At 49.5% G+C, this 23,962-nt stretch overlaps 1 protein-coding gene across 1 annotated transcript in view; it reads right to left on the bottom strand.

Annotated features, from left to right (window-relative positions):
- Positions 1–12,047: 12,047 nt before the first annotated feature.
- The window catches only part of KCTD2 (potassium channel tetramerization domain containing 2), a 20,063-nt gene continuing 8,148 nt past the window's right edge, over positions 12,048–23,962 (bottom strand). Inside the window, exons 4-6 of the mRNA XM_023211858.3 lie at positions 17,802–17,897; positions 15,665–15,790; positions 12,048–14,915 (exon numbers count right to left, since the gene is read on the bottom strand). Of these exons, the coding sequence (XP_023067626.1) occupies positions 14,886–14,915; positions 15,665–15,790; positions 17,802–17,897 (252 nt within the window). The 3' untranslated portion in view covers positions 12,048–14,885. The remainder of the gene's footprint in view (positions 14,916–15,664; positions 15,791–17,801; positions 17,898–23,962) is intronic.

Genomic DNA, 23,962 nt, shown 5'->3' with positions numbered 1-23,962 from the left:
TTTTTTTTTTTTTTTTTTTTGAGATGGAGTCTTGCTCTGTCCTCCAGGCTGGAGTGCAGTGGCGCTATCTCAGCTCACTGCAAGCTCCGCCTCCTGGGTTCCTGCCATTCGCCTGCCTCAGCCTCTCAAGTAGCTGGGACTACAGGCACCTGCCATCTCGCCCGGCTAATTTTTTGTATTTTTAGTAGAGGTGGGGTTTCACCATGTTAACCAGGATGGTCTCAACCTCCTGACCTTGTGATCCTTAACATGGATGGTCTCGATCTCCCGACCATGTGATCTGCCCGCCTCGGCCTCCCAAAATTCAGGAATTACAGGCGTGAGGCACCACACCTGGCCTTGGCTTATATCTTCTATGGCTATTTTCCATTTTTTCCTCCTGGTTTTTAGTCAGATCGTCTTTTGATCTCATATGTCTGTAGTGTTTCCTCATATACCTATAATTTTATTACAAAAATTGTAAACATGGCCGGGCGCGGTGGCTCACGCATATAATCCCAGCACTTTGGGAGGCCGATGTGAGTGGATCACGAGGTCAAGAGATCGAGACCATCCTGGCCAACATGGTGAAACCCTGTCTCTACTAAAAATACAAAAATTAGCTGGGTGTGGTGGCACACACCTGTAGCCCCAGCTACTCGGGAGGCCGAGGCTGGAGAATCCCTTGAACCTGGGAGGCAGAGGTTGCAGTGAGCCGAGATTTTGTCACTGCATTCCAGTCGGGGGGACAGAGGGAAACTTTGTCTCAAAAAAAAAAAAAAAAAAAAAAAAAAAGGAAAAAAATTGTAGACATATTTAAAAGGAGAAAGACAAGTAAAAAAATACTCATGTAACCTTCATTCATTTTCATCAGTTATTAACATGAAACCAATCTCTTGTTTCACTGTTATCTGCTCTCATTTCTCCTTCCTTCACTGGAGTATTTAAAGCAAATGCCAAACATGAATTCCATCCACAAATATGAATGTCCTTACTTTTTTTTTTTTTTTTTTGAGACGGAGTCTCGCTCTGTCGCCCAGGCTGGAGTGCAGTGGCCGGACCTCAGCTCACTGCAAGCTCCGCCTCCCGGGTTTAGCCATTCTCCTGCCTCAGCCTCCCGAGTGGCTGGGACTACAGGCGCCCGCCACCTTGCCCGGCTAGTTTTTTTTGTATTTTTTAGTAGAGACGGGGTTTCACCGTGTTAGCCAGGATGGTCTCGATCCCCTGACCTCGTGATCCGCCCGTCTCGGCCTCCCAAAGTGCTGGGATTACAGGCTTGAGCCACCGCGCCAGGCCGAATGTCCTTACTTTTAAGAGATAAGAATTCTCTCTTTTGAAAACCAAACCACAATATCATTCTCTCTCTCTCTCACGTACATATTCCTTTATATCAGTCAATGTTTAAATGTCTGTAACCGTCCTATAAATGCATTTTTGCTGTTAGCTACAATCAGGATCCCCACAGGTCCTCACATTGCATTTGGTTTCTTTTTCTTTTTCTTTTTTTTGAGATGGAGTCTTGCTCTGTCGCCCGGGCTGGAGTGCAGTGGTGCGATCTCGGCTCACTGCAAGCTCCGCCTCCCAGGTTTTACGCCATTCTCCTGCCTCAGCCTCCCGAGTAGCTGGGACTACAGGCGTGCACCACCTACACCCGGCTAATTTTTTTGTATTCTTAGTAGAGACGGGGTTTCACCGTGTTAGCCAGGATGACCTCGATCTCCTGACCTTGTGATCTGCCCGCCTTGGCCTCCCAAAGTGCTGGGTTTTGCATTTGGTTTCTAAATGTTCCTTAAATTTATAACAGCTCCCTTCATGGGAACATGACAAAACACCGTCTCTACAAAAAATACAAAAAAAAAAAAAATTAGCCAGGCATGGTGTCACCTGCCTCTAGTTCCAGCTACTTGGGAGGCTGGGGTGGGAGGATTGCTTGAGCCTGCAAGGTTGAGGCTACAGTGAGCAGAGATCATGTTAGTGCACACTGCAGATTGGGCAACAGAGAAAGTCCCTGTCTCAAAAATAATGATAAAAATAATAGTGGGCCGGGCATTGTGGCTCATGCCTCTAATCCCAGCACTTTGGGAGGCCGAGGCGTGTGGATCAACTGAGATCAGGAGTTCAAGACCAGTTTGGCCAACATGGTGAAACCCCATCTCTACTAAGAATACAAAAATTAGCCGGGTATGGTGGCACGTGCCAGCAGTCCCAGCTACTGGGGCGGCTGAGGCAGGAGAATCACTTGAACCTGGAAGGCGGAGGTTTCAGTGAGCCAAGATCTTACCACTGCACTCTATCCTGGGTGACAGAGTGAGACTCCATCTAAAAAAATAATAATAACAGCTCTTTCTCCCATGTTTTCCCCTTTGCCACTTTTTTGTTGAAGAAACAGAGTCGTTTGACCTCTGCAGTTTCCCCTTTCTGGGTGTGGCTGGTTGGATCTCCATGTACCATTTCCCCTGTTCCTCTATTCTCAGTGTTTCCTGTAAGCTGCTGGGATTCAGGTTTAGTTTTTGGCAAGCAACTTTCATGCTTGGTGTCATCTACTTCTGACTGCTTAAAATCAGAATGTCTGACTGTCTCTGCCTGGTTTGTGTTGATTGTCTACTGAACATTGTGTTTGAGGAATTGGAGTGGTGATTTAAGGCTAAGGATGGTACTATATTGCTTCAGAACGGATTTATGACTGTTACTGGCAGGAGGCTGGGGACACCAGCAATCCTAAATCATCTTAGTCCAATCAGGGACTAAGATGACTCAAAACTGGACTCCAGTCCTTTCGGAGGTCTGGTCTCTTTTGGCTCATCCTGCCACCTGGCGTGTGCTCCCTCAGGATCCCAACCCTAAGCACAGAGGCTTTGCTAGGGGCCCTTCCCTGGTACAACCTGATCTTCAATATTTGTTCCATATCCCTGTGAACTAGGAGCAGCTTTGACAGCTTCTCAGATGCCCCTACCAGAATTAGCAGATCCACCAAGGAGAAAAGCCTTGAAATGCTGGGTCACTTCTCCGGGTTTCCTCCTTCTTCTTCTTTTTTTTTTTTTTGAGATGGAGTCTTGCTTGTCGCCCAGGCTGAAGTGCAGTGGCCCTATCACGGCTCACTGCAAGCTCCGTCCCCTGGGTTCATGCCCCTCTCCTGCCTCAGCCTCCCGAGTAGCTGGGACTACAGGTGCCCGCCACTACGCCTGGCTAATTTTTTGTATTTTTAGCAGAAAATTTTCTGCTAAGAGGTTGCAGTTTCACCATGTTAGCCAGGATGGTCTCGATCTCCTGACCTTGTGATCCGCCCGCCTTGGCCTCCCAAAGTGGTGGGATTACAGGCGTGAGCCACTGCACCGGGCCCAGGTTTCCTTCTTCTACTGATCTTGGCCCTGTAGCACTGTGCTAGAATTCACCTGTATGTGCGTGTCGCACACACACACACACACACCCCATGTATATATGTATGTGTCTCTCTTTCTCTCTTTTTCCAGCTCTTTTCAGAGAGAATGTTGGTCAGAACTATGTGGTCCACAATCCTCAGAAATGGAGCATCATCTGGCTTTTTAAAAGCTTTTCCTTTTTTATATTTAGGACATCTGCCTATTTATTTATTTATTTAGAGATGGAGTCTCGCTTTGTTGCCCAGGCTGGAGTGCAGTGGCATGATCTCAGCTCACTGCAACCTCCGCCTCCAGGGTTCAAGCAATTGTCCTGCCTCAGCCTCCTCAGTAGCTACGACTACAGGCACGCACCACCACGCCCAGCTAATTTTTATATTTTTAGTAGAGATGGGGTTTCACCATGTTGGTCAGGCTGGTCTTAAACTCCTGACCTTGTGATTCACCCGCCTCAGCCTCCCAAAGGGCTGAGATTACAGGCGTGAGCCACTGTACCCAGCCACAGAGTCTAACTTTTAAGTCTCTGCGTGGGGCTTGATCCAGTTGGGAGCTGCCACTCCACCCCCGCTGCCCTTGTCTGGGTTCTGCCCAATCTCTCCTGGCCTCCAGCATCCCCCATCCCATCCTGTCTTCTGAAGGCCTTCAAGACTCAGTTTCGGTTCTTCAGTGCACAGCACGGGCCTGGCACGGGGCAGCTGTGCAGCCACATGGCAGTAAGAAAGTGTATGTCTGGACCAGGCATGGAGATTCACACCTTAATTCCAGCACTTTGGGAGGCCAAAGTGGGTGGATCACTTTAGCCCAGGGGCTTAAGACCAGCCTGGGCAACAGGGTGAAACTCTGTCTCCACTAAAAATACAAAAGTAGCCGGGCGTGGTGGTTCATCCCTGTAATCCCAGCTACTTGGGAGGCTGAGGCGGGAGAATCTCTTAAACCCAAGAGGCAGAGGTTGCAGTGAGCTATCGCACCATTGCACTTCAGCCTGGGCAACAAGAGTGAAACTCCATCTCGAAAAATAAATTAAAATAAAACTTTTTTAAAAAAGTGTATTTTTGGCTATGCACATTGGCTCACGCCTATAATCCCAGCACATTGGGAGGGTCACTTGAACCCAGGAGTTTGAGACCAGCCTGGGTGAAACCCTGTTTCTATAAAAAATACAAAAAATTAGCCAGGTGTGGTGGTGCACACCTATGGTCCCAGCTACCTGGAATGCTAAGGTGGGAGGATCACCTGAGCCCAGAGAGGTCCAGGCTGCAGTGAGCTGTGATGACACCAGTGCATTGCAGTCTGGGTGACAGAGCGAGACCCTGTCTCAAAAACAAAGACAAAAACAAAAAACAAAAACAAAAAGGAAACTGGATGTTTGCTCTTGTCCTGTGATCTGTGATAGCGAATCCAGCACTGCAAGGCTTTCCAGCACTGGGCTGTCACATCCTTATCCATCTTCACGGTCTGTCTAGTTCAAGAACTCTATGACATAACCCAAAGCCATCTTTTAAAAATATGGGCTTGTGGCTGGGCATGGTGGCTCACACTTGTAATCCCAGCACTTTGGGAGGCTGAGGCGGGCAGATCACTTGAGCCCAGGAATTTGAGACCAGCATGGCCAATATGGCAAAACCCTGTCTCTACCAAAAATACAAAAATTAGCCGGGCTTTGTGGTATAGGCCTATAATCCCAGCTACTCAAGAAGTTGAGGCATTTGCCGGGCGCGGTGGCTCAAGCCTGTAATCCCAGCACTTTGGGAGGCCGAGACGGGCGGATCACGAGGTCAGGAGATCGAGACCATCCTGGCTAACACGGTGAAACCCCGTCTCTACTAAAAATAATACAAAAAACTAGCCGGGCGAGGTGGCGGGCGCCTGTAGTCCCAGCTACCGGGGAGGCTGAGGCAGGAGAATGGCGGGAACCCGGGAGGCGGAGCTTGCAGTGAGCTGAGATCCGGCCACAGCACTCCAGCCTGGGCGACAGAGCCAGACTCCGTCTCAAAAAAAAAAAAAAAAAAAAAAGAGGAAGTTGAGGCATGAGAATTGCTTGAATCTGGGAGGTGGAGGTTGCAGTGAGCCAAGATTGCGCCACTGCACTCCAGCCTGGGCGACAGAGCAAGACCCTGTCTCAAAAAAGAAAAAAAAAGGGGGTGGGGTGGGGGCTTGTTAGCTGTACATCGCAACTGAGCAAAGCAGGGCATTTTTTTGTTTTGTTTTGTTTTTTGAGATGGAGTCTCGCCCTGTCGCCCAGGCTGGAGTGCAGTGGTGCCATCTTGTCTCACTGCAATCTCTGTCTCCTGGATTCAAGTGATTCTACTGCGTCAGCCTCCCCAGTAGCTGGGATTACGGAGTTTCGATCTTGTTGCCCAGGTTGGAGTGCAATGGCATGATCTCAGCTCACCGCAACCTCTGCCTTCCAGGTTCAAGCGATTCTCCTGCCTCAGCCTCCCAAAGTGCTGGAATTACAGGCATGAGCCACCACACTCAGCCTAATTTTTGTATTTTTAGTAGAGACAGGGTTTCACTATGTTGGCCAGGCTGGTCTTGAACTCTTGACCTCAGATGATCCACCAGCCTTGGCATCCCAAAGTGCTGGGATTATAGGCGGTAGCCACCATGCTGGCCAGCAGGGCATATTTTGAGAATGTTCTGCTCTTGATTTGCCAACTGTGTAGACAGTACAATGCGTGTAAAGTTATCAGAATGAAATGTGAGTAGAAGCAATGAAACAGTAGTCCAATCTTGGGCAAAAAAACAACCCAATAATTTGTTATTTCTTTTTTTTTTTTTTTTTTTTTTTGAGACGGAGTCTCGCTCTGTCGCCCGGGCTGGAGTGCAGTGGCCGGATCTCAGCTCACTGCAAGCTCCTGCCTCAGCCTCCCGAGTAGCTGGGACTACAGACGCCCGCCACCTCGCCCGGCTAGTTTTTTGTATTTTTAGTAGAGACGGGGTTTCACCGTGTTCGCCAGGATGGTCTCGATCTCCTGACCTCGTGATCCACCCGTCTCGGCCTCCCAAAGTGCTGGGATTACAGGCTTGAGCCACCGTGCCCGGCCTGTTATTTCTTTGAGACAGGATCTTGCTCTGTCACCCAGGCTGGAGAGCAGTACCATGACATCAGTTCACTGCAGCCTTGACCTCCCAGGCTCAAGCAATCCTTTCACCTCAGCCTCTCAAGTACCTGGGTCTATAGGTGTGAGCTACCGCTCCTGGCCAAGAATATTTTCTTATTTTTTTTTGAGACAGGGTTCCTTGCTCTGTTGCCCAGGCTGGAGTAGAGTGGCGCAGTCATAGCTCCCTGCAGCCTTGAATGTGATCCACCTGCCCCGGCCTCCCAAAGTGCTGGGATTACACGAATGAGCTACAACACCTGGCCGATATTTTATTTTTATTTATTTATTTATTTTTGAGACAGAGTCTCACTCTGTTGCCCAGGTTGGAGTGACTGCAGTGGCATGATCTTGGCTCACTACAACCTCTGCCTACCGGGTTCAAGTGATTCTCCTGCCTCTGCCTCCTGAGTAGCTGGAATTACAGGCACCCGCCGCCATGCCTGGCTCATTTTTGTATTTTAGTAGCGACGGGATTTCACCATATTGGCCGGACTGGTCTCGAACTCCTGACTTCAGATGATCTGCCCACCTTGGCTTCCCAAAGTGCTGGAATTACAGGCGTGAGCCACCACGCCCGGCCCTGATCTTTTTTTTTTAATTGGGCAGACCTCTGAATCAGAATAAGTTCAGAAAGATTCTGGGAAAACCATGATCTTAATGAAAGTATGTTTTTTTTTTTTTTTGAGACAGAGTCTCGCTCTGTCGCCCGGGCTGGAGTGCAGTGGCCGGATCTCAGCTCACTGCAAGCTCCGCCTCCCGGGTTTACACTATTCTCCTGCCTCAGCCTCCGGAGTAGCTGGGACTACAGGCGCCCGCCACCTCGCCCGGCTAGTTTTTTTAGTAGAGACGGGGTTTCACCGTGTAGACCAGGATGGTCTCGATCTCCTGACCTCGTGATCCACCTGTCTCGGCCTCCCAAAGTGCTGGGATTACAGGCTTGAGCCACCGCGCCCAGCCAGAAAGTATGTTTTAACTAAATATTAAAATGAAAATAGAAAACTTAGAAGCAATTTAATTTCCCTATATAGAAAACTGATCAAGGAATTAATCTGGCTTCACAGAGTAACAGTTTACTCCAGGGGGAAGCTTTACTGATGAAAATCTTTCTGTATAGTATGATTCTTATTAAAAATTTAGCTCTGTGCTGCCACCTAGGCTTTATGGCTGAGGAGATCCAGTGATACTGGAATTATCTCCTGCCAGTACAGATGCTGTATCAGAGCCTTCTGCAAGCCCCAGCCGGATTGTGGCCATGCAGAACTCCAGGGTTTTGGGCAGATCTATGTCCTCTTTTGCGAATAACTACTTTACTGGGCCCTGGCAGAGACGGAACACCTAGTTCATGGGACATCAAGTGACCCTGTGGCCTGAGCTGCCCGTCACCAACTAGGTGATGTGTATTTACACCAACTCAATTAGGAGTAATTAACAAAAATTTTTTTCTTTTGTAGAGACAGGTCTTGCTATGTTGCCCAAGATGGTCTTGAACTTCTGGCCTCAAGTAATCCTCTCACCTCAGCCTCCCAAAGTGCTGGGATTACAGGTGTGGGCCATGGTACCTGGCCAAATTTTCTTTTTTTAAGAGACAGGTCTGGCTGGGTATAGTGGCTCACGCCTGTAATCCCAGCACTGGGAGGCCGAGCCGGGCAGATCACGAGGTCAGGAGATCAAACCATCCTGGCCAATGTGATAAAACTTTGTCTCTACTAAAAATACAAAAATTAGCTGGGCATGGTGCCTGTAATCCCAGCTACTCGGGAGGCTAAGGCAGGAGAATTGCTTGAACCCGGGAGTCAGAGGTTGCAGTGAGCTGAGATGATGCCATTGCACTCCAGCCTGGGCAACAAAAGCGAAACTCTGTCCCCCAAAAAAAGAGACAATGTCTTACTCTGTGTCTCAGGCTAGAGAGCATAGCTCACTGCAGCTCTGAAATCCTTGGCTCAAATGATCCTCCCACCTCAGCCTCCTGAGTAGCTGGAACCACAGGCATGTGTCACCACACCTGGCTAATTAAAAAAAAAAAAATTGGCTGGGCGCGGTGGCTCACGCCTGTAACCCTAGCACTTTGGGAGGCCGAGGTGGGCGGATCACGAGGTCAGGAGATCGAGACCATCCTGGTGAACATGGTGAAACCCCGTCTCTACTGAAAATACAAAAAAATTAGCCGGGCGTGGTGGCGGGCGCCTGTAGTCCCAGCTTCTAGGGAGGCTGAGGCAGGAGAATGGCGTGAACCCGGGAGGCGGTGGAGCTTGCGGTGAGCGGAGATTGCGCCACTGCACTCCAGCCTGGGCGACAGAGCGAGACTCCATCTCAAAAAAAAAAAAAAAAATTGTAGGCCAGGTGCTGTGGCTCATGCCTGTAATCCCAGCACTTTGGGAGGCCGAGGTGGGTGGATCACGAGGTCAGGAAATCGAGACCATCCTGGCTAACATAGTGAAACCCCGTCTCTACTAAAAATGCAAAAAATTAGCTTGGCGTGGCGGCGGGTGCCTGTAGTCCCAGTTACTTGGGAGGTTGAGGCAGAAGAATGGCGTGAACCTGGGAGGCGGAGCTTGCAGTGAGCCAAGATCACGCCACTGCACTCCAGCCTGGGTGACTAAGCGAGACTCTGTCTCAAAAAAAAAAAAAAAAAAAAAAATTGTATAGATGGGGCCTATGTTGCCCATCCTGGTCTTGAACTCCTGGCCTCAAGCAGCCCTCCTACCTCAGCCTCCTAAAGTACTGGGATTCCAGGTGTGAGCCTGGCAATTAGGAGCAATTAACATAGCCCAGAAATAGTGACTGTCTCTGAGACAGGGATACAATGACTTGGCACTTCGTGTTTATTTTTGAGGGAGGGAGAGATTATTTTTGCTTGTAGAAGGGTAGTTGTATCTTGTTCCGTGGAGGCATGAAGTTGTTTTTCACCATCCTTTTTTTTTTCCTTTTTTTCCAAGACGGAGTTTCGCTCTTGCTGCCCGGGCTCAAGTGCAATGGCATGATCTCGGCTCACTGCAACCTCTGTCTCCTGAATTCAAGAGATTTTCCTGCCTCAGCCTCCAGAGTAGCTGGGATTACAGGTGCCCGCCACCACGCCTGGCTAATTTTTTCTATTTTTAGTAGAGACGGGGTTTCATCATGTTGCCCAGGTTGGTCTCGAACTCCTGACCTCAGGTGATTCACCTGCCTTGGCCTCCCAAAGTGCTGGGATTATAGGCGTGAGCCACCACATCCAGCGTTTTTCACCATCCTATGCAAGTTCAAGTATGTGCAGAAGCATGTACATGTGAGAGGAACCAAAGAGGTGGACTGAACCGATCACCCCATTGTCGTCTCTCAGCCCCAAACCCACCCTCTGAACTCTGCTCCGAGCCACATTTTCCCCCTCCTAGCTCAACCTGGTAGGACAGGCTGAGGGAGACTGCAGACCGAGAGGAAAAAAGAAGGGATGATATATTTCCTGTTGTCAGCCAAACCACAGAACACTGCTGTGTGCTGGCATAGCTGATTCCAGGAGTGGCGCTGGTTTCTTGGTGGTTTCTCCACCCTCTGAGAGGCAGCAGCTGCCACTGGCCAGCACCTCCTTCTCCACCGGATCCCTCCTCTTGAGTCTCCATTTTATTTTATTTGAGACACAATCTCTGTCACCCAGACTGAAGTGCGATGGTGCGATCTTGGCGCACTGCAACCTCCACCTCCCGGGTTCAAGCAATTCTTGTGTCTCAGTCACCCAAGGAGCTGGGCTCACAAGTGTGCCCCACCATGCCCAGATAATTTTTGTATTTTTAGTAGAAACAGGGTTTCACCATGTTGGCCAGGCTGGTCTCAAACATGTGACCTCAAGTGATCTGCCTGCCTCGGCCTCCCAAAGTGCTGGGATTACGGGTGTGAGCCACCACACCTGGCCTTATTTTATTTTTAAATTTAATTTTAAGTAGAGACAGAGTCTCACCATGATGCCCAGGCTGATCTCACACTCCTCGGTTCAAGCAATCCTTCCAGCTTGGCCTCCCAAAGTGCAGATGAATCTTTTTATTTTTGAGACGGAGTCTCGCTGTGCCGCCCAGGCTGGAGTGCAGTGGCCGGATCTCAGCTCACTGCAAGCTCCGCCTCCCGGGTTTACGCCATTCTCCTGCCTCAGCCTCCTGAGTAGCTGGGACTACAGGCGCCCGCCACCACGCCCGGCTAGTTTTTTGTTTTTTGTTTTTTTTTGTATTTTTAGTAGAGATGGGGTTTCACCGTGTTAGCCAGGATGGTCTCGATCTCCCGATCTCGTGATCCGCCCGTCTCGGACTCCCAAAGTGCCGGAATTACAGGCTTGAGCCACCGCGCCCGGCCCCCTTTTTCTTTTTTTCTTTTTTTTTTTGAGACGGAGTTTTGCTCCTGTTGCCCAGGCTGGAGTGCAGTGGCATGATCTCGGCTCACTGCAACCTCTACCTCTCAGGTTCAAGCGATTCTCCTGCCTCAGCCTCCTGTGTAGTTGGTTTGGCTAATTTTGTATTTTTTAATAGACATGGGGTTTCTCCACGTTGGTCACGCTGGTTTCGAACTCCCGACCTCAGGTGATCCACCTGCCTCGGCCTCCCAAAGTGCTATTACAGGGATGAGCCACCGTGCCCGGCCAAATCTCCATTTTAATAATCCCAATGTCTTCCCACTGTTCTCAGGTCCCAGGAGTAAGGACTGCACCCGGCAATCCCCACATCTGTGATGCCTCAGTGTCCACTGCTGTCCTTTCTCCACTACCAGTTTACAACTGCTGTGGTCTCTCAATTGGACCCTGACGGATGCACCCACATATCCTGTTCACTAAGCTGTATGAGTCCATTTTGTCTCCCTATCTTAAAGTGCTGTCCGGAAGGGACTAACACCTTCTGAGGATCCCACGCCCTGCCTGATGCTGAAGTGATCAATACTTGTTTGTTGGCTGTCACCAAACGTTTCTCACTCATCCTCTTCCTTGTACCTAGTCACTCACTCTCCTCCAGAAAGACTTGTCCCTTAAAAACCATCTCACGGCCGGGGATAGTGGCTCATGCCTGTAATCCCAGCACTTTTGGAGGCCAAGACGGGAGGATCACCTGAAGTCAGGAGTTCGAGACCAGCCTGGCCAACACGGCAAAATACTGTCTCTACTAAAAATACAAAAATTAGCCAGGCATGCAGGCAGGCACCTGTACTCCCAGCTACTCAGGAGGCTGGGGGAGAATTGCTTGAACCCGGGAGGCAGAGGTTGCAGTGAGCCAAGATCGCAACACTGCACTCCAGCCTGGGCGACAGAGTGAGACTCCATCTCGGGGGGGAAAAAAAAAAATCTCACACTCCTCCCCTTGTCTCTTTCCAGCTCTCTGGTGGGCAGCCCATCTGTCCCACCTTCTGTTTCTATGCATTCTCTGGGTCTTTTCAGATTCAGTAAAATGAAAGAGAGGAGGGAGAAGGTCCAGTACCCACTTTGGCAGTTGCAGTAGCAGGAGAAACGGACTTGGTTAGCTGACCCGGTGGGAAAGGTAGTTAAGTCATCTCCTGAGACCCGTGAGAGAACCATCGACAGGAAGTGACAGTGGGAACCGGGAGACTACAGTAATGGAAAACACCAGAGTTCTTGAGATTCAGAAGTTTGTTTCATATCTTTATTCACAAAAAAAAGTCACAGCATTTCAGACTATTCAAACACACAAACAGGAACAGAGGGTGCCCACCAGTGACAGCCTCGTCCCTAAGGTCTGGATCAAAGGCCACGCTGGAGGGTGGGGTGTCCTCTCGGGCCTCCTCTCTCAGCATCCCGTGGCTCCCTGCCCCCGGCCTCACTGACACCCCCAAGAGCAGTTACAACTGTGCAGAAACAAAGCCACTTTAGAGGAGGCTGGGCCCCACCTCACTGCCATGGAAAAAGGCCAGATCCTGAGGAAAAGACAGAATCAGTGCTACTGTGTCATCAGCTGGGGGATGCTGGGCACTCCTGGGCCTGGCTGGCATCACCTGTGTCCCAGACCCAGGGCAGAGAAAAAGACAGGACCCTCCCCACTTGGCAGTACTGGGCAGCAGAGTGTGGGTCACTGGTCCGTGACAGCCCCAAACTGACACGCAGACCTCTCTGACGTGATCAGCCGGACACTCCGAGGGCACAAGGCTTTCAAGCAAGAACACCAGCCTGGTTCCTAAAGGGGGTGGGTGAACAACGCTCCCAGAAATCTTAAGAAACCAGAGTTCTGGAGCATTGGAACAATACAGGTGTCACTGGGTTGCAGCGAGGAGGGAAACTTGGTGAACACCAGCCCTCCGAGAGGGCGGAAATACCACTCCTGTCTATTTCTCGGAGCACGTGCCTTGGGGCTCAGGAGCAGTCTTTTCATGAGGGCAACTGTGGAATCTAAGGGGAATGAAGGACACGGTGCCCTCAGGAGGTGCTCAACATTGGTGTCTGCCCCCCGGCCTCCTTGCTGAACCTGGTGAGAAAGCTGGGGTTGGTCTAGGAGCCCCAGCCCACGCTGATCAGGCATGCCCCAGGAAAGCAGACAGGGACAAGCGCCTCAACAAGATTGGGCACGAGGCCGCAAACCAAGCTGCTTTTCCTCTGTCAGTCTGACATTACTCACTGGACCTGGCCAAGGAGCGCCTCTTCCAAAGTCTTCCATCCTACCTGGCTCAGAGCAGTCCTTCCCGTGATCACTACTTTCCTTGGCTACATCTTTGTTTTTTTTTTTCTCTGAAAGATATAACTGGATGGATGCCTGTGACTGTTGAAGGGGTGGCTGTTTTTACTGAGGATGGCAGTTCACCTAACATTTTGCAGCTGTAAAATGTGGCACGTAGATGTGTAGACGTTGATGCGTCAGCAGAAACCCCTGTATACCAGGTTCTATGCTATGCTACAGACACAGAGAAACAAGGAGAGTGAGGGTCCTAGGGAAAAGTTAAGCCATCTGGGCATGGTCAGGTCAGAAGCTCAAAAGACATTTGGCAGAGTCTGTAGTCATTTCCAGAAATTACTACCCAGATACACCTTGGCAAGCAGGTGAGCTGTGGAGCACAGAGGACATCAACTCTGAAGGTGCCCAGGAGCACTTGGCTCAAGGAGGCTTTCATAGGAGCAGTCCCCAGAGCCCCTTCCCCTTCTCCATGCCATCTGCCATACTACTGAAAGTTATCAGGGACGGACAGGGTCCCCTGGCTCCACCGCATTCCATGACTGCTCAGCGAGACCCACGTGCTCGGAGAGAAAGTGTGGACACAAGCTCTGTGGACGCAGCCCGAAAGGGGGTGCTGCCGCATCTGGATCCTCGCCAGCATGGCTCTCCAGAAAAAAAAGTAATGGCGGGGGTGGGGGGTTGGTCAGAGACACAGGCGGTCCCCAGGCTGCCCAGCACATACATACACACCACTGGGGACAGTACAGACGGAAGCAGGTCCGCCAAGGTTAGAAACCAAGAGACACAAATATTGCACATTCAGTCAAGGCATTTCCAAGAGACAGTCACGGAAATAACTCTCTAAGACACAACAACATAACACATTTGGCAACTTTCAGAGAAACAGCCTTCCCCACTCCAAGCCCTCAAAGGGTCCATAAGTGCCTTCATCTTTGGTCCAGTTGAAAAAGCCAGGGAAGGAAGACAGGGTCAACGGGGAGGAAGAAGAGGCTGCAGGCGCAGTTCCACCAGCTCCCTACAGCTCCCACTTGTCTGACTCAGTGCAGGACGCTGCCTGTCTCAAACCTCCTCCTGGAGGGAAAGCAGGCTCTCCAGAGGGTCCCGGCTGCTGGAGAAAACTTAGGCAAAGCTGCATGTGGTGGCAGCTGGGAGCCCCAAATCCAGAGCAATGATCACCAACCTCCAACCACAACAAAGGACGCTCTATCCCTCCTTTCCTTGGAGGCTCTATTCATGGGAATGTGGGGTACTCTGGCAGCTCCGTTTTACCTTAAACCTCAAGTCCACAAACTGCAGCTAGAACCCTTTGCATGTGCTGCAGGTCTCTGAAGGTGCATAGGAGGGACGGTGTTCCGAAGCAGCTAATAACATCCAATGTGGCACACATAGGGTGAAACCATGGCACGGCACAGGAACAATCCTCTTTGCTCCAGCTTCCTTAAAGTACAGGCCATTTCCAAGGAGCTAGGCCTTCCGTCCTCATCCCCCAGATTCCCAAAAGGCTCCGACTGGGAACCCAGCCCAGTTGCTATTGTAAAGATCTGTTCTAATACTGGCTAAGCAAATGAAAGCAGGTTTCTGAAAAGGTATATTCTGCAGCCAGAAGTCGCATCTGTCTTCAGAGTCCTGCGGGTGGGGAGGGAGTTCCTTTAGTTTTGACCAGAACACTTCTTCACAGGGGGCCAGGCTCAGCTGTGCTTTGCAGTGGCTCGGTCACCGGACAGGAGCGAGGTTTCACTTCACAGAGGGGCTCTGCTGACTGCTCTCCTGAAGGTCTGGAGTTTTGGGGTCTTAGTTTACATCCGCGATCCTCTCTCCTGAAGAATCTGAAAGTTGGAGATGGGGGAGAGGCTGAGGCTGACGGAAAGAGAGAGGCGTCAGGGGATGCTTTCCCCTGGACCCGATGAGTGGCATGATGGTCCTGTCATCCCAGAGAGCAAGCAGGAGTGCAGCCTCGGCCTCACCTCAGTGCTTCTGGTGTGAAACACTCTCTTGCTGGACACAGCTGGGTCTAAAGCTTATGTGCTGTTGGACCAAAGCTTTGCCAACTGAAAGGAAGTGGTTCCAGCTTACCTGGTATCCACGATTTAGAAGCTATGTGTGTGTAGGAGGTGTGAGGAGGGTGCACAGTGGAGGGAAAAGAAACACTGTCAAAGAATTTTCCAGGAACTTAAGGGAGGTAAAAGTCACAAAGGTAAGAAAACACCCTTTCTCCTGAGGCAGTGAAAAAAGAACAGTTTTAAAGAACAAAGGCAAAATACTTTCCAAGTCTGAGTTCAGAAATCCTACCCTGTAGTAATTAGTGGCAACCAGCGTTTCTTTTTCATTGATTCAGCAGAGGATGGAGAAAGTCTACCCTTTTTATGTTCATATTTCCCAACTAAACAAACACCTGTCAGTGCTCCGTAAATCCCAACTGAAATTACAACAGTCAAAAAGAACAAAACGAGGGGAAAATGCAACGCTGGCTCTAGAAGGCCAGGGAAGAAGTGAGGAGCAAGAGTTCAGGAAAAGCCCAAGGAGGGGGTGCAAACAAGCAAGCCAGAGGCAACTGCCCGGGGGAGGGGCTCCTTACCTTCGCCTTTTCGCTCGGCTCTATGACGATGCCGTTGGTAGAATTATTTAGTTCTCTGGAGACAACACAGAGGAATTCTGCCTGATCCTCATTGCCGTAGTTATAGGAAGATCCAATGCTGATGAGCTGATGAACCAAGAATACAGTGAACATTCACACGGCGACCTTCACATACGACAGTGCTACACAATCACCCCTCCTCCAACTGAACTTCTGTTTTACTTCTCAAAGGTTTAACTCTTTATGAGTTCTCTGTGACTACCAAAGCCCCAGGGGAGAAATGGGCCTGTTCTTCATCTGGGCGTCATCGGTGAGGCCTCCCCAGGAGGAAAAGTATGAGCTCCACTGTCCCCTCACCCAAGCTGTGAAGTCCCCCCACAGTCAGTGGCAGGATTAACACGCCCACGCCCCCTTGAGCACACCCAGGGGAGACAGAACACATCTGTGAACAAAATGGACACTTGCTTCAGTCACACACAGAGCTGGCTCCTCTATCAGCAGAAGCCCTAGACAGAAGACAGGAGGCTCTGGAAAGCACCAAGTCAATCCCTGATCCGCTACTGGAAGTCATATGCTGCTGGTACTTTTTATTTCCAGGCATGGTCTATCTCTGTCACCCAGGCTGGAGTGCAGTGGTGCAATCACAGCGCACTGCAGCCTCCACCTCCTGAGCTCAAGTGATCCTCCCACGTCAGCCTCCTGAGTAGCTGGGACTACAGGTGTGTGCCACCATGCCTGGTTAATTCTTTTATTTTGGATAGAGAAGGGGGGTTTCACTATGTTGCCCAGGCTGCTCTCCGAACTCCAGGACTCCAGCGATCCTCCCACCATAGCCTCCTAACGTGCCAACATTACAGGTGTGAACCACCGTGCCCAGCATGCTGGTACTTTCAACCTTTTTGGAGTACAGAATTCAGAATTTAATTCTAAAGAGGAAATACACATGCAGGGGAGCAGCTCAGGCAGAGGGTGAGGGCATCCCAGTGAGCAGGCGAGGCCTCATGTGGGCGGCATGGCTGACTGCAGTAGGATGAGGCTGGGGGCGCCTCCGGCCGCCTGAAACTAACTTCCTCATCCAGAAGGGAGGCAATGAGAACACCCTCCATCTTCCCACAGAATAGTAATAAGATGAGAAATGTAATAAGATGAGAAATGCAACAAGAAAGTATTCATTTTAGTTTCACAAAGAATACATTAAAAAAATCCTTTGCTTAAGAGCACATATTAGGAAAAATACTTCCGGGGTGGAGGGCATTAAACTCTTGGCAACGTTTTACAACCCATGCCCAGTAAGAACCAGGCTGACAGACACAGGCAGAGTGGATTCTGTGGTGGAAGCTAAGTGTGGGGAATAATCACCACGGGCTCTGAAGACAGACAGCTTTGCACTTGATCTGTGAGACAGCAGCATGAATGCAAAGTGTGAGTTTTCTTTTAGAAGGTAAGCGTCTGGTGAGACAGCTGTTGACCTCTTAAAACTCTACATATAAGTAGGCATAATCCATATAAAATCATATTTACTCTGTTCTCTCTGGCCTTCCTGTGTTTTGAAGGCAACAGACAATTTAACAAGTCTGCCATCTACTGGAGGAACACAGTGAAGCTCCAACTGTCCTAGCTTTGTTTTGATAGCTCAATCATAAGCCCGAGGCGGAGAGAAGTGGGGGAAGCGGCGGCACCACACTTCCCATGGCACCTGATCCCTCCTAGCACAGCTGTTCACCAAGTTCTTCGTGGTGGATTACACAGACGTTCAGAAGCAAAAAGTTTTGACCCGGGGAAAAGAAATGGAAGGATTGTTGTCGAATCCCAGTCTCCTTTAGGGACTCATTCTACAATCTCCGTGAGGGAACAAAAACCAAAGGCTTTGAGGCACTTCAAGCCTAAATAGCTCATGGGCTCCCCTGAAAAGTGTGGGCGTGAAGCTAAGACATGATGCTCTTCTGTTCCCCCAACTCCTCACATACCACTAGGGCAGCAGTGGCCACCAAATGGCTCTTTGCCCATGTTTTGGAACAGGATCCCACCTGGCCCTACCCATCTCCCAAGGTTATTAATTGGCCATCTCCAGTGATTGTTTGAAGAGCTGCAGACCCCTTGAACAGGACCTGGGATTGCTGCTCTATAAGAGATGTACCTGTTCGAATTTCCAGCCATCAGACATCGTGGACACCATCTGCGTGAGCTCTTCTTCCTGACACTGCAGGACTCTGTACACGTGCTTCACGGGGCCCTGCAATGACCAGACGCAGACTGAGAACAGCACCAAGGACACCACAGTCCACAGTTTGCAGCTGCCCCAAGGAGGCTCTTCAAATGAATAAACACTGAAAAGGAGTTTGCTTGGAAATTTTTTCTTGGCAGCCACCCACTATCTCCTTTTACAAATAGTACTGTGGCGTTTTTTTTCCCTTCTCTTTAAAAAATGTTTTTCTTTTTAAAAGGCCACAAGCCAGCATACTGTGGCTTTTCAATAAAAACATATCCAAGGAATGAAAGAAAAAAAGGTACAATAATTCTGAACTTCAGAGGTATGAATGATTGAGCAACTATGCCGACAAACTTAGATTTAATCCATTTCCCCAAGTCAAAAATAAGGTAAAATTATTTATTATGATTATTTTTTAAAACACAGTCCCACTCTGTCACCCAGGCTGGAGTGCAGTGGCGCGATCTCGGCTCACTCCAACTCCGCCTCCTGGGTTCAAGCGATTCTCTTGCCTCAGTCTCCTGAATAGCTGGGATTACAGGTGCCCACCACCATGCCTGGCTAATTTTTGTATTTTTAGTAGAGACGGGGATTCACCATGTTGGCCAGGCTGGTCTTGAACTCCTGGCCTCATGATCCACCTGCCTCGGCCTCCCAAAGTGCTGAGATTACAGGCATGAGCGACCGCACCCAGCCTTATTATTATTTTTGAGACGGAGTCTCACTCTGTTGCCCGGTCTGCAGTGTAATGCCACGATCTCAGCTTACTGCAGTCTTCACCTCCTGGGTTCAAGCAATTCTCCTGCCTCAGCCTCCCGAGTAGCTGGGATTACAGGCATGTGCCACTACGCCCAGCTAATTATTGTATTTCTTTTTTTCCTTTTTTTTTTGAGACAGAGTCTTTCTCTGTTGCCCAGGTTGGAGTGCAGTGGTGCCATCTCAGCTCACTGCAATCTCTGCCTCCTGGGTTCAAGCGATTCTCTTGCTTAAGCCTCCCAAGTAGTTGGGATTACAGGCGCCCACCACCATGCTTAGCTAATTTTTGTATTTTTAGTAGAGACAGAGTTTAACATGTTGGCCAGGCTGGTCTCGAACTCCTGACCTCAGGTGATCCGCCCTTGGGCTCCCAAAGCGCTGGAATTACAGGCATGAGCCACCGTGCCCAGCCAATTTCTTGTATTTTTAGTGGAGATGGGGTTTTGCCATGTTGGCCAGGCTGGTCGTGAACTTCTGACCTGAGGCGATCCACCCATGTCAGCCTCCCAAAGTGCTGGGATTACAGGTATGAGCCACCACGCCCAGCTGACAATGCTGTATTTTTTCTAAGAGGTATAATTATCACTGGGCGCAGTGGCTCACGCCTATAATCCCAGCACTTTGGGAGACAGAGGTGGGCGGATCACTTGAGGTTGGGAGTTCCGAGACCAGCCTGGCCAACATGGTGAAACCCCATCTCTACTAAAAACACAAAAGATTAGCCGGGTGAGGTGGCGCACGCCTGTAATCCCAGCTACTCAAGAGGCCGACGCGGGAGAATTGCTTGAACCTGGAGGCAGAGGTTGTGGTGAGCTGGGACCGGCTATTGCACTCCAGCCTAAGCGACAGAGCAAGAAAAAAAAAAAGAGGTATAAGGATCATTAACCAAAGTACTAAGGATTTTAAAGATTTCCTTCCGGCCGGGCGCGGTGGCTCAAGCCTGTAATCCCAGCACTTTGGGAGGCCGAGACGGGCGGATCACGAGGTCAGGAGATCGAGACCATCCTGGCTAACACAGTGAAACCCCGTCTCTACTAAAAATACAAAAACTAGCCGGGCGAGGTGGCGGGTGCCTGTAGTCCCAGCTACTCGGGAGGCTGAGGCAGGAGAATGGCATAAACCCGGAGGCGGAGCTTGCAGTGAGCTGAGATCCGGCCACTGCACTCCAGTCCGGGCGACAGAGCAAGACTCCGCCTCAAAAAAAAAAAAAAAAAAAAAAAAAAAAAAAAGATTTCCTTCCATATTACATACAGGACATATCCTCTGAAGATTTTAATTGGTTCTAACCACATATTTTAGAAACCAATTGTATAAGTACAAAATTTATATTATCACAAAAGATCTGTGATGTTGGCAACATCTGTCCAAGTCCCAGGTATTTAAGATGCCATTATAGGCCGGGCGCAGTGGCTCAAGCCTGTAATCCCAGCACTTTAGGAGGCCAAGACGGGTGGATCACGAGGTCAGGAGATCGAGACCATCCTGGCTAACACGGTGAAACCCCGTCTCTACTAAAAAATACAAAAATCTAGCAGGGCGAGGTGGCGGGCGCCTGTAGTCCCAGCTACTCAGGAGGCTGAGGCAGGAGAATGGCATGAACCCGGGAGGCGGAGGTTGTAAGCCAAGATCGTGCCACTGCACTCCAGCATGGGCGACAGAGCGAGACTCCGTCTCAAAAAAAAAAAAAAAAAAAAAAGATGCCATTATATTGCCTCTTTTTCCTCTCTTCCAAAGTAAACCACTTGTGCTCTCAAATGCACCAAGATCAATCACCTACAAAAAATACTATTATAAGAAATAGGAGGCTGGGCGCGGCGGCTCACACCTGTTAACCCCAGCACTTTGGGAGACCGAGACAGGCGGATCACTAGGTCAGGAGATCAAGATCATCCTGGCTAACACAGTGAAACCCCATCTCTACTAAAAGTACAAAAAGTTAGCCACGTGTGGTGGCGGGCGCCTATAGTCCCAGCTACTCAGGAAGCTGAGGCAGGAGAATGTCATGAACCCAGGAGGTGGAGCTTGCAGTGAGCCGAGATTGTGCCACTGCACTTCAGCCTGGGTGACACAGAGAGACTTCATCTCAAAAAAAAAAATAAATAAATAAATAAAATAAATAGGAGCCTGGGTATGGTGGCTCACGCCTGTCATCCCAGCATTTTGGGAGGCTGAGGCAGGTGGACACCTGAGGGCACGAGTTTGAGGCCAGCGTGGCCAACATGGGAAAACCCCATCTCTACTAAAAATACAAAAATTAGCTGGGCATGGTGGTGCCCGCCTGTAATCTAGCTACTCGGGAGGCTGAGGCAGGAGAATCGCTGGAACCCGGGAGGCAGAGGTTGCAGTGAGCTGAGATCGCGCCACTGCACTCCAGCCTGGTCAACACAGCGAGACTCTAAGGAAAGTAGTTAGGCGGCAGCCACTAAGAGCTAAGAGGTCATGAAACCGAAGGTCGGGCTGAGGCCCGCATCTTGGGCTCAGCTTGAACGCTGCCTGGGTGAGGCCTATGGGTAAGCTCAAGGAGGTAACAGGTTTGAAAATCCACACACAAAAAAATAAAGAAAAATACAAAATGAAACAAAATGAAAATCCACACATGGCCAACTTCATCTTAGAGTCATGTACAACAAGTAAAAAAGAGGGTGTCTCTGAATAACATCAAATCCATTTTTCAGTTTCTTTTTTTTTTTTTTTGTTTTTTTTTTTTTTGGGAGGGAGTCTCGCTCTGTCGCCCGGGCTGGAGTGCAGTGGCCGGATTTCAGCTCACTGCAAGCTCCGCCTCCCGGGTTCCCGCCATTCTCCTGCCTCAGCCTCCCGAGTAGTTGGGACTACAGGCGCCGCCACCTCGCCCGGCTAATATTTTGTATTTTTAGTAGAGACGGGGTTTCACCGTGTTAGCCAGGATGGTCTCGATCTCCTGACCTCGTGATCCGCCCGTCTCGGCCTCCCAAAGTGCTGGGATTACAGGCTTGAGCCACCGCGCCCGGCCCCATTTTTCAGTTTCACTACATAACAAGGACAGATGGAAAGATGGAAAGACAGTTAACATCAAAAAGGTCTTGACATTCCTAGAACAAAAAAGTTTCCAAAGGGGTATAAATCCATAAGCTTTCAGAATCTAGAAGACTAATTAATTTAATTGTGGTCATCAAACAGAAATCTTATAATGCTCTCTAGGAATTAGCTAATGACGAAGAAGGGAGAATGCTCAGGTACCATGACTTGAATCATTAATCATTTCAAATTACATAATTCATGGTACCATCAAAATCTATAGTAAGCAATCACTTTTTTTAGAATGTGGGAAATTGAGGATAAGGCTAGATTACCAAAATGTCTAAACTATTAAATATCCACAACAGTGAAAGACACCACGTCAACCTAAGATAGCACAGAGATTGGTGACACTGGATCACATTTCAAGTGGTAATCTGCAAACCAACGACAAAGCCACCTTTGAACATCAAAAAGGAGCCTTTCTTTTCTTTTTTTTTTTTTTTGAGACGGAGTCTGGCTCTGTCACCCAGGCTGGAGTGCAGTGGCCGGATCTCAGCTCACTGCAAGCTCCTCCTCTCGGGTTTACACCATTCTCCTCCCTCAGCCTCTGGAGTAGCTGGGACTACAGGCGCCCACCACCTCGCCCGCTAGTTTTTTGTATTTTTTAGTAGAGACGGGGTTTCACCGTGTTAGCCAGGATGGTCTCGATCTCCTGACCTCGTGATCCGCCCGTCTCGGCCTCCCAAAGTGCTGGGATTACAGGCTTGAGCCACCGCGCCCGGCCAGGAGCCTTTCATCTGTCGGCTAGATGGAAGAAAATGAAATGAATCAACCCTTCTCTTCACCTTTGCAAACTGCTGGAGATAAAGTGGATAAAAGAGTTAATTTTTCATCATTAGTGTCAGTTATTCATCCAAATATTCCATTTAGACCCAGAAATTTTTTTTCTTTGAGATGGACTCTCCCTCTGTTGCCTAGGCTGGGGTGCAGTGATGCCATCTCAGCTCACTGCAACCTCCGTTATCTCAGTTCAAGTGATTCTCCTGCCTCAGCCTCCTGAGTAGCTGGGATTACAGACACCAGCTACCACACCCAGCCAACTTTCGTGTTTTTAGTATACAGGGTTTCTTTTTTTTTTTAAGACAGGCTGGAGTGCAATGGCGTGATCTCGACTCACCGCAACCTCCTCCTCCCAGGTTCAAGTGATTCTCCTGTCTCAGCCTCCTGAGTAGCTGGGATTACAGGCATATGCCACCACCCCGGCTAATTTTGTATTTTTAGTAGAGACGGCGTTTCTCCATGTTTGTCAGGCTGGTCTTGAACTCCCGACCTCAGGTGATCCACCCACCTCAGCCTCCCAAAGTGCTGGGATTACAGGCATGAGCCACCGTGCCTGGCCAGTAGACAGGGTTTCATCATGTTGGTCAGGCTGGTCTTGAACTCCTGACCTCAAGTGATCTGTCCTCCTCAGCCTCCCCAGAGTGCTGGGATTACAGGCATGAGACACCATGCCTGACCTAGAGCCAAAAAACTTTGATATATGAAGTCTAACAGAGAAAGAGCAAGGCATTATTTTTTACTTTTAAAAGTAAACTTATGCCAGGCATGGTGGCTCATGCCTGTAATCCCAGCACTTTGGGAGGCTGAGGCAAGTGGATCACTTGAGGCCAGAAGTTCAAGACCAGCCTGGCCAATATGGAGAAACCCATCTCTACTAAAAATACAAAAATTAGCCAGGTGTTGTGGCACACACCTGTAATCCCAGCTACTCAGGTGGCTGAGGTATGAGAATCGCTTGAACCTGGGAGGCAGAGTTTGTAGTGAGCTGAGATCATGCCACTGCACTCCAGCCTGGGTGACAGAGCGAGACTATCTCAAAAAGAAAAAGAAAAAAGAATAATTTTCCTGCCTTCTTAATGGCAGGAAAATTCTGTGCTGCAATAGATTATATCTAAAGCATCTACCACCAGTATCTGATGGGAAAAGAGGCAATTATGCTACAAGACAGGTAGTCACGGTGGAGCACGACTCTGCCCTCTTACTGTTAACTCTGCAGTCGCAGTTTCTTCAAACAGTTTAATCGCATGAAAGAGAGGGTCTATTTTCCTGCTAGACTTCAAGCTGCTTCTTCTGTTTTTTTTTGAGACGGAGTCTCTCTTGTCGCCCAGGCTGGAGAGCAGTGACGTGATCTTGGCTCACTGCAAGCTCCGCCTCCCGGGTTCAAGCGATTCTCATGCCTCAGCCTCCGAAGTAGCTGGGACGACAGGCGCCCGCCACCCACGCCCAGCTAATTTTTTTGTATTTTTAGTAGAGACAGGGTTTCACTGTGTTAGCCA

This window comes from Piliocolobus tephrosceles, chromosome 16 (assembly GCF_002776525.5).
Source record: "Piliocolobus tephrosceles isolate RC106 chromosome 16, ASM277652v3, whole genome shotgun sequence".
NCBI lineage: Eukaryota > Metazoa > Chordata > Mammalia > Primates > Cercopithecidae > Piliocolobus > Piliocolobus tephrosceles.
Note: the sequence above shows the minus strand (reverse complement) of the source record. Positions and strands in the feature narration are given on the sequence as shown.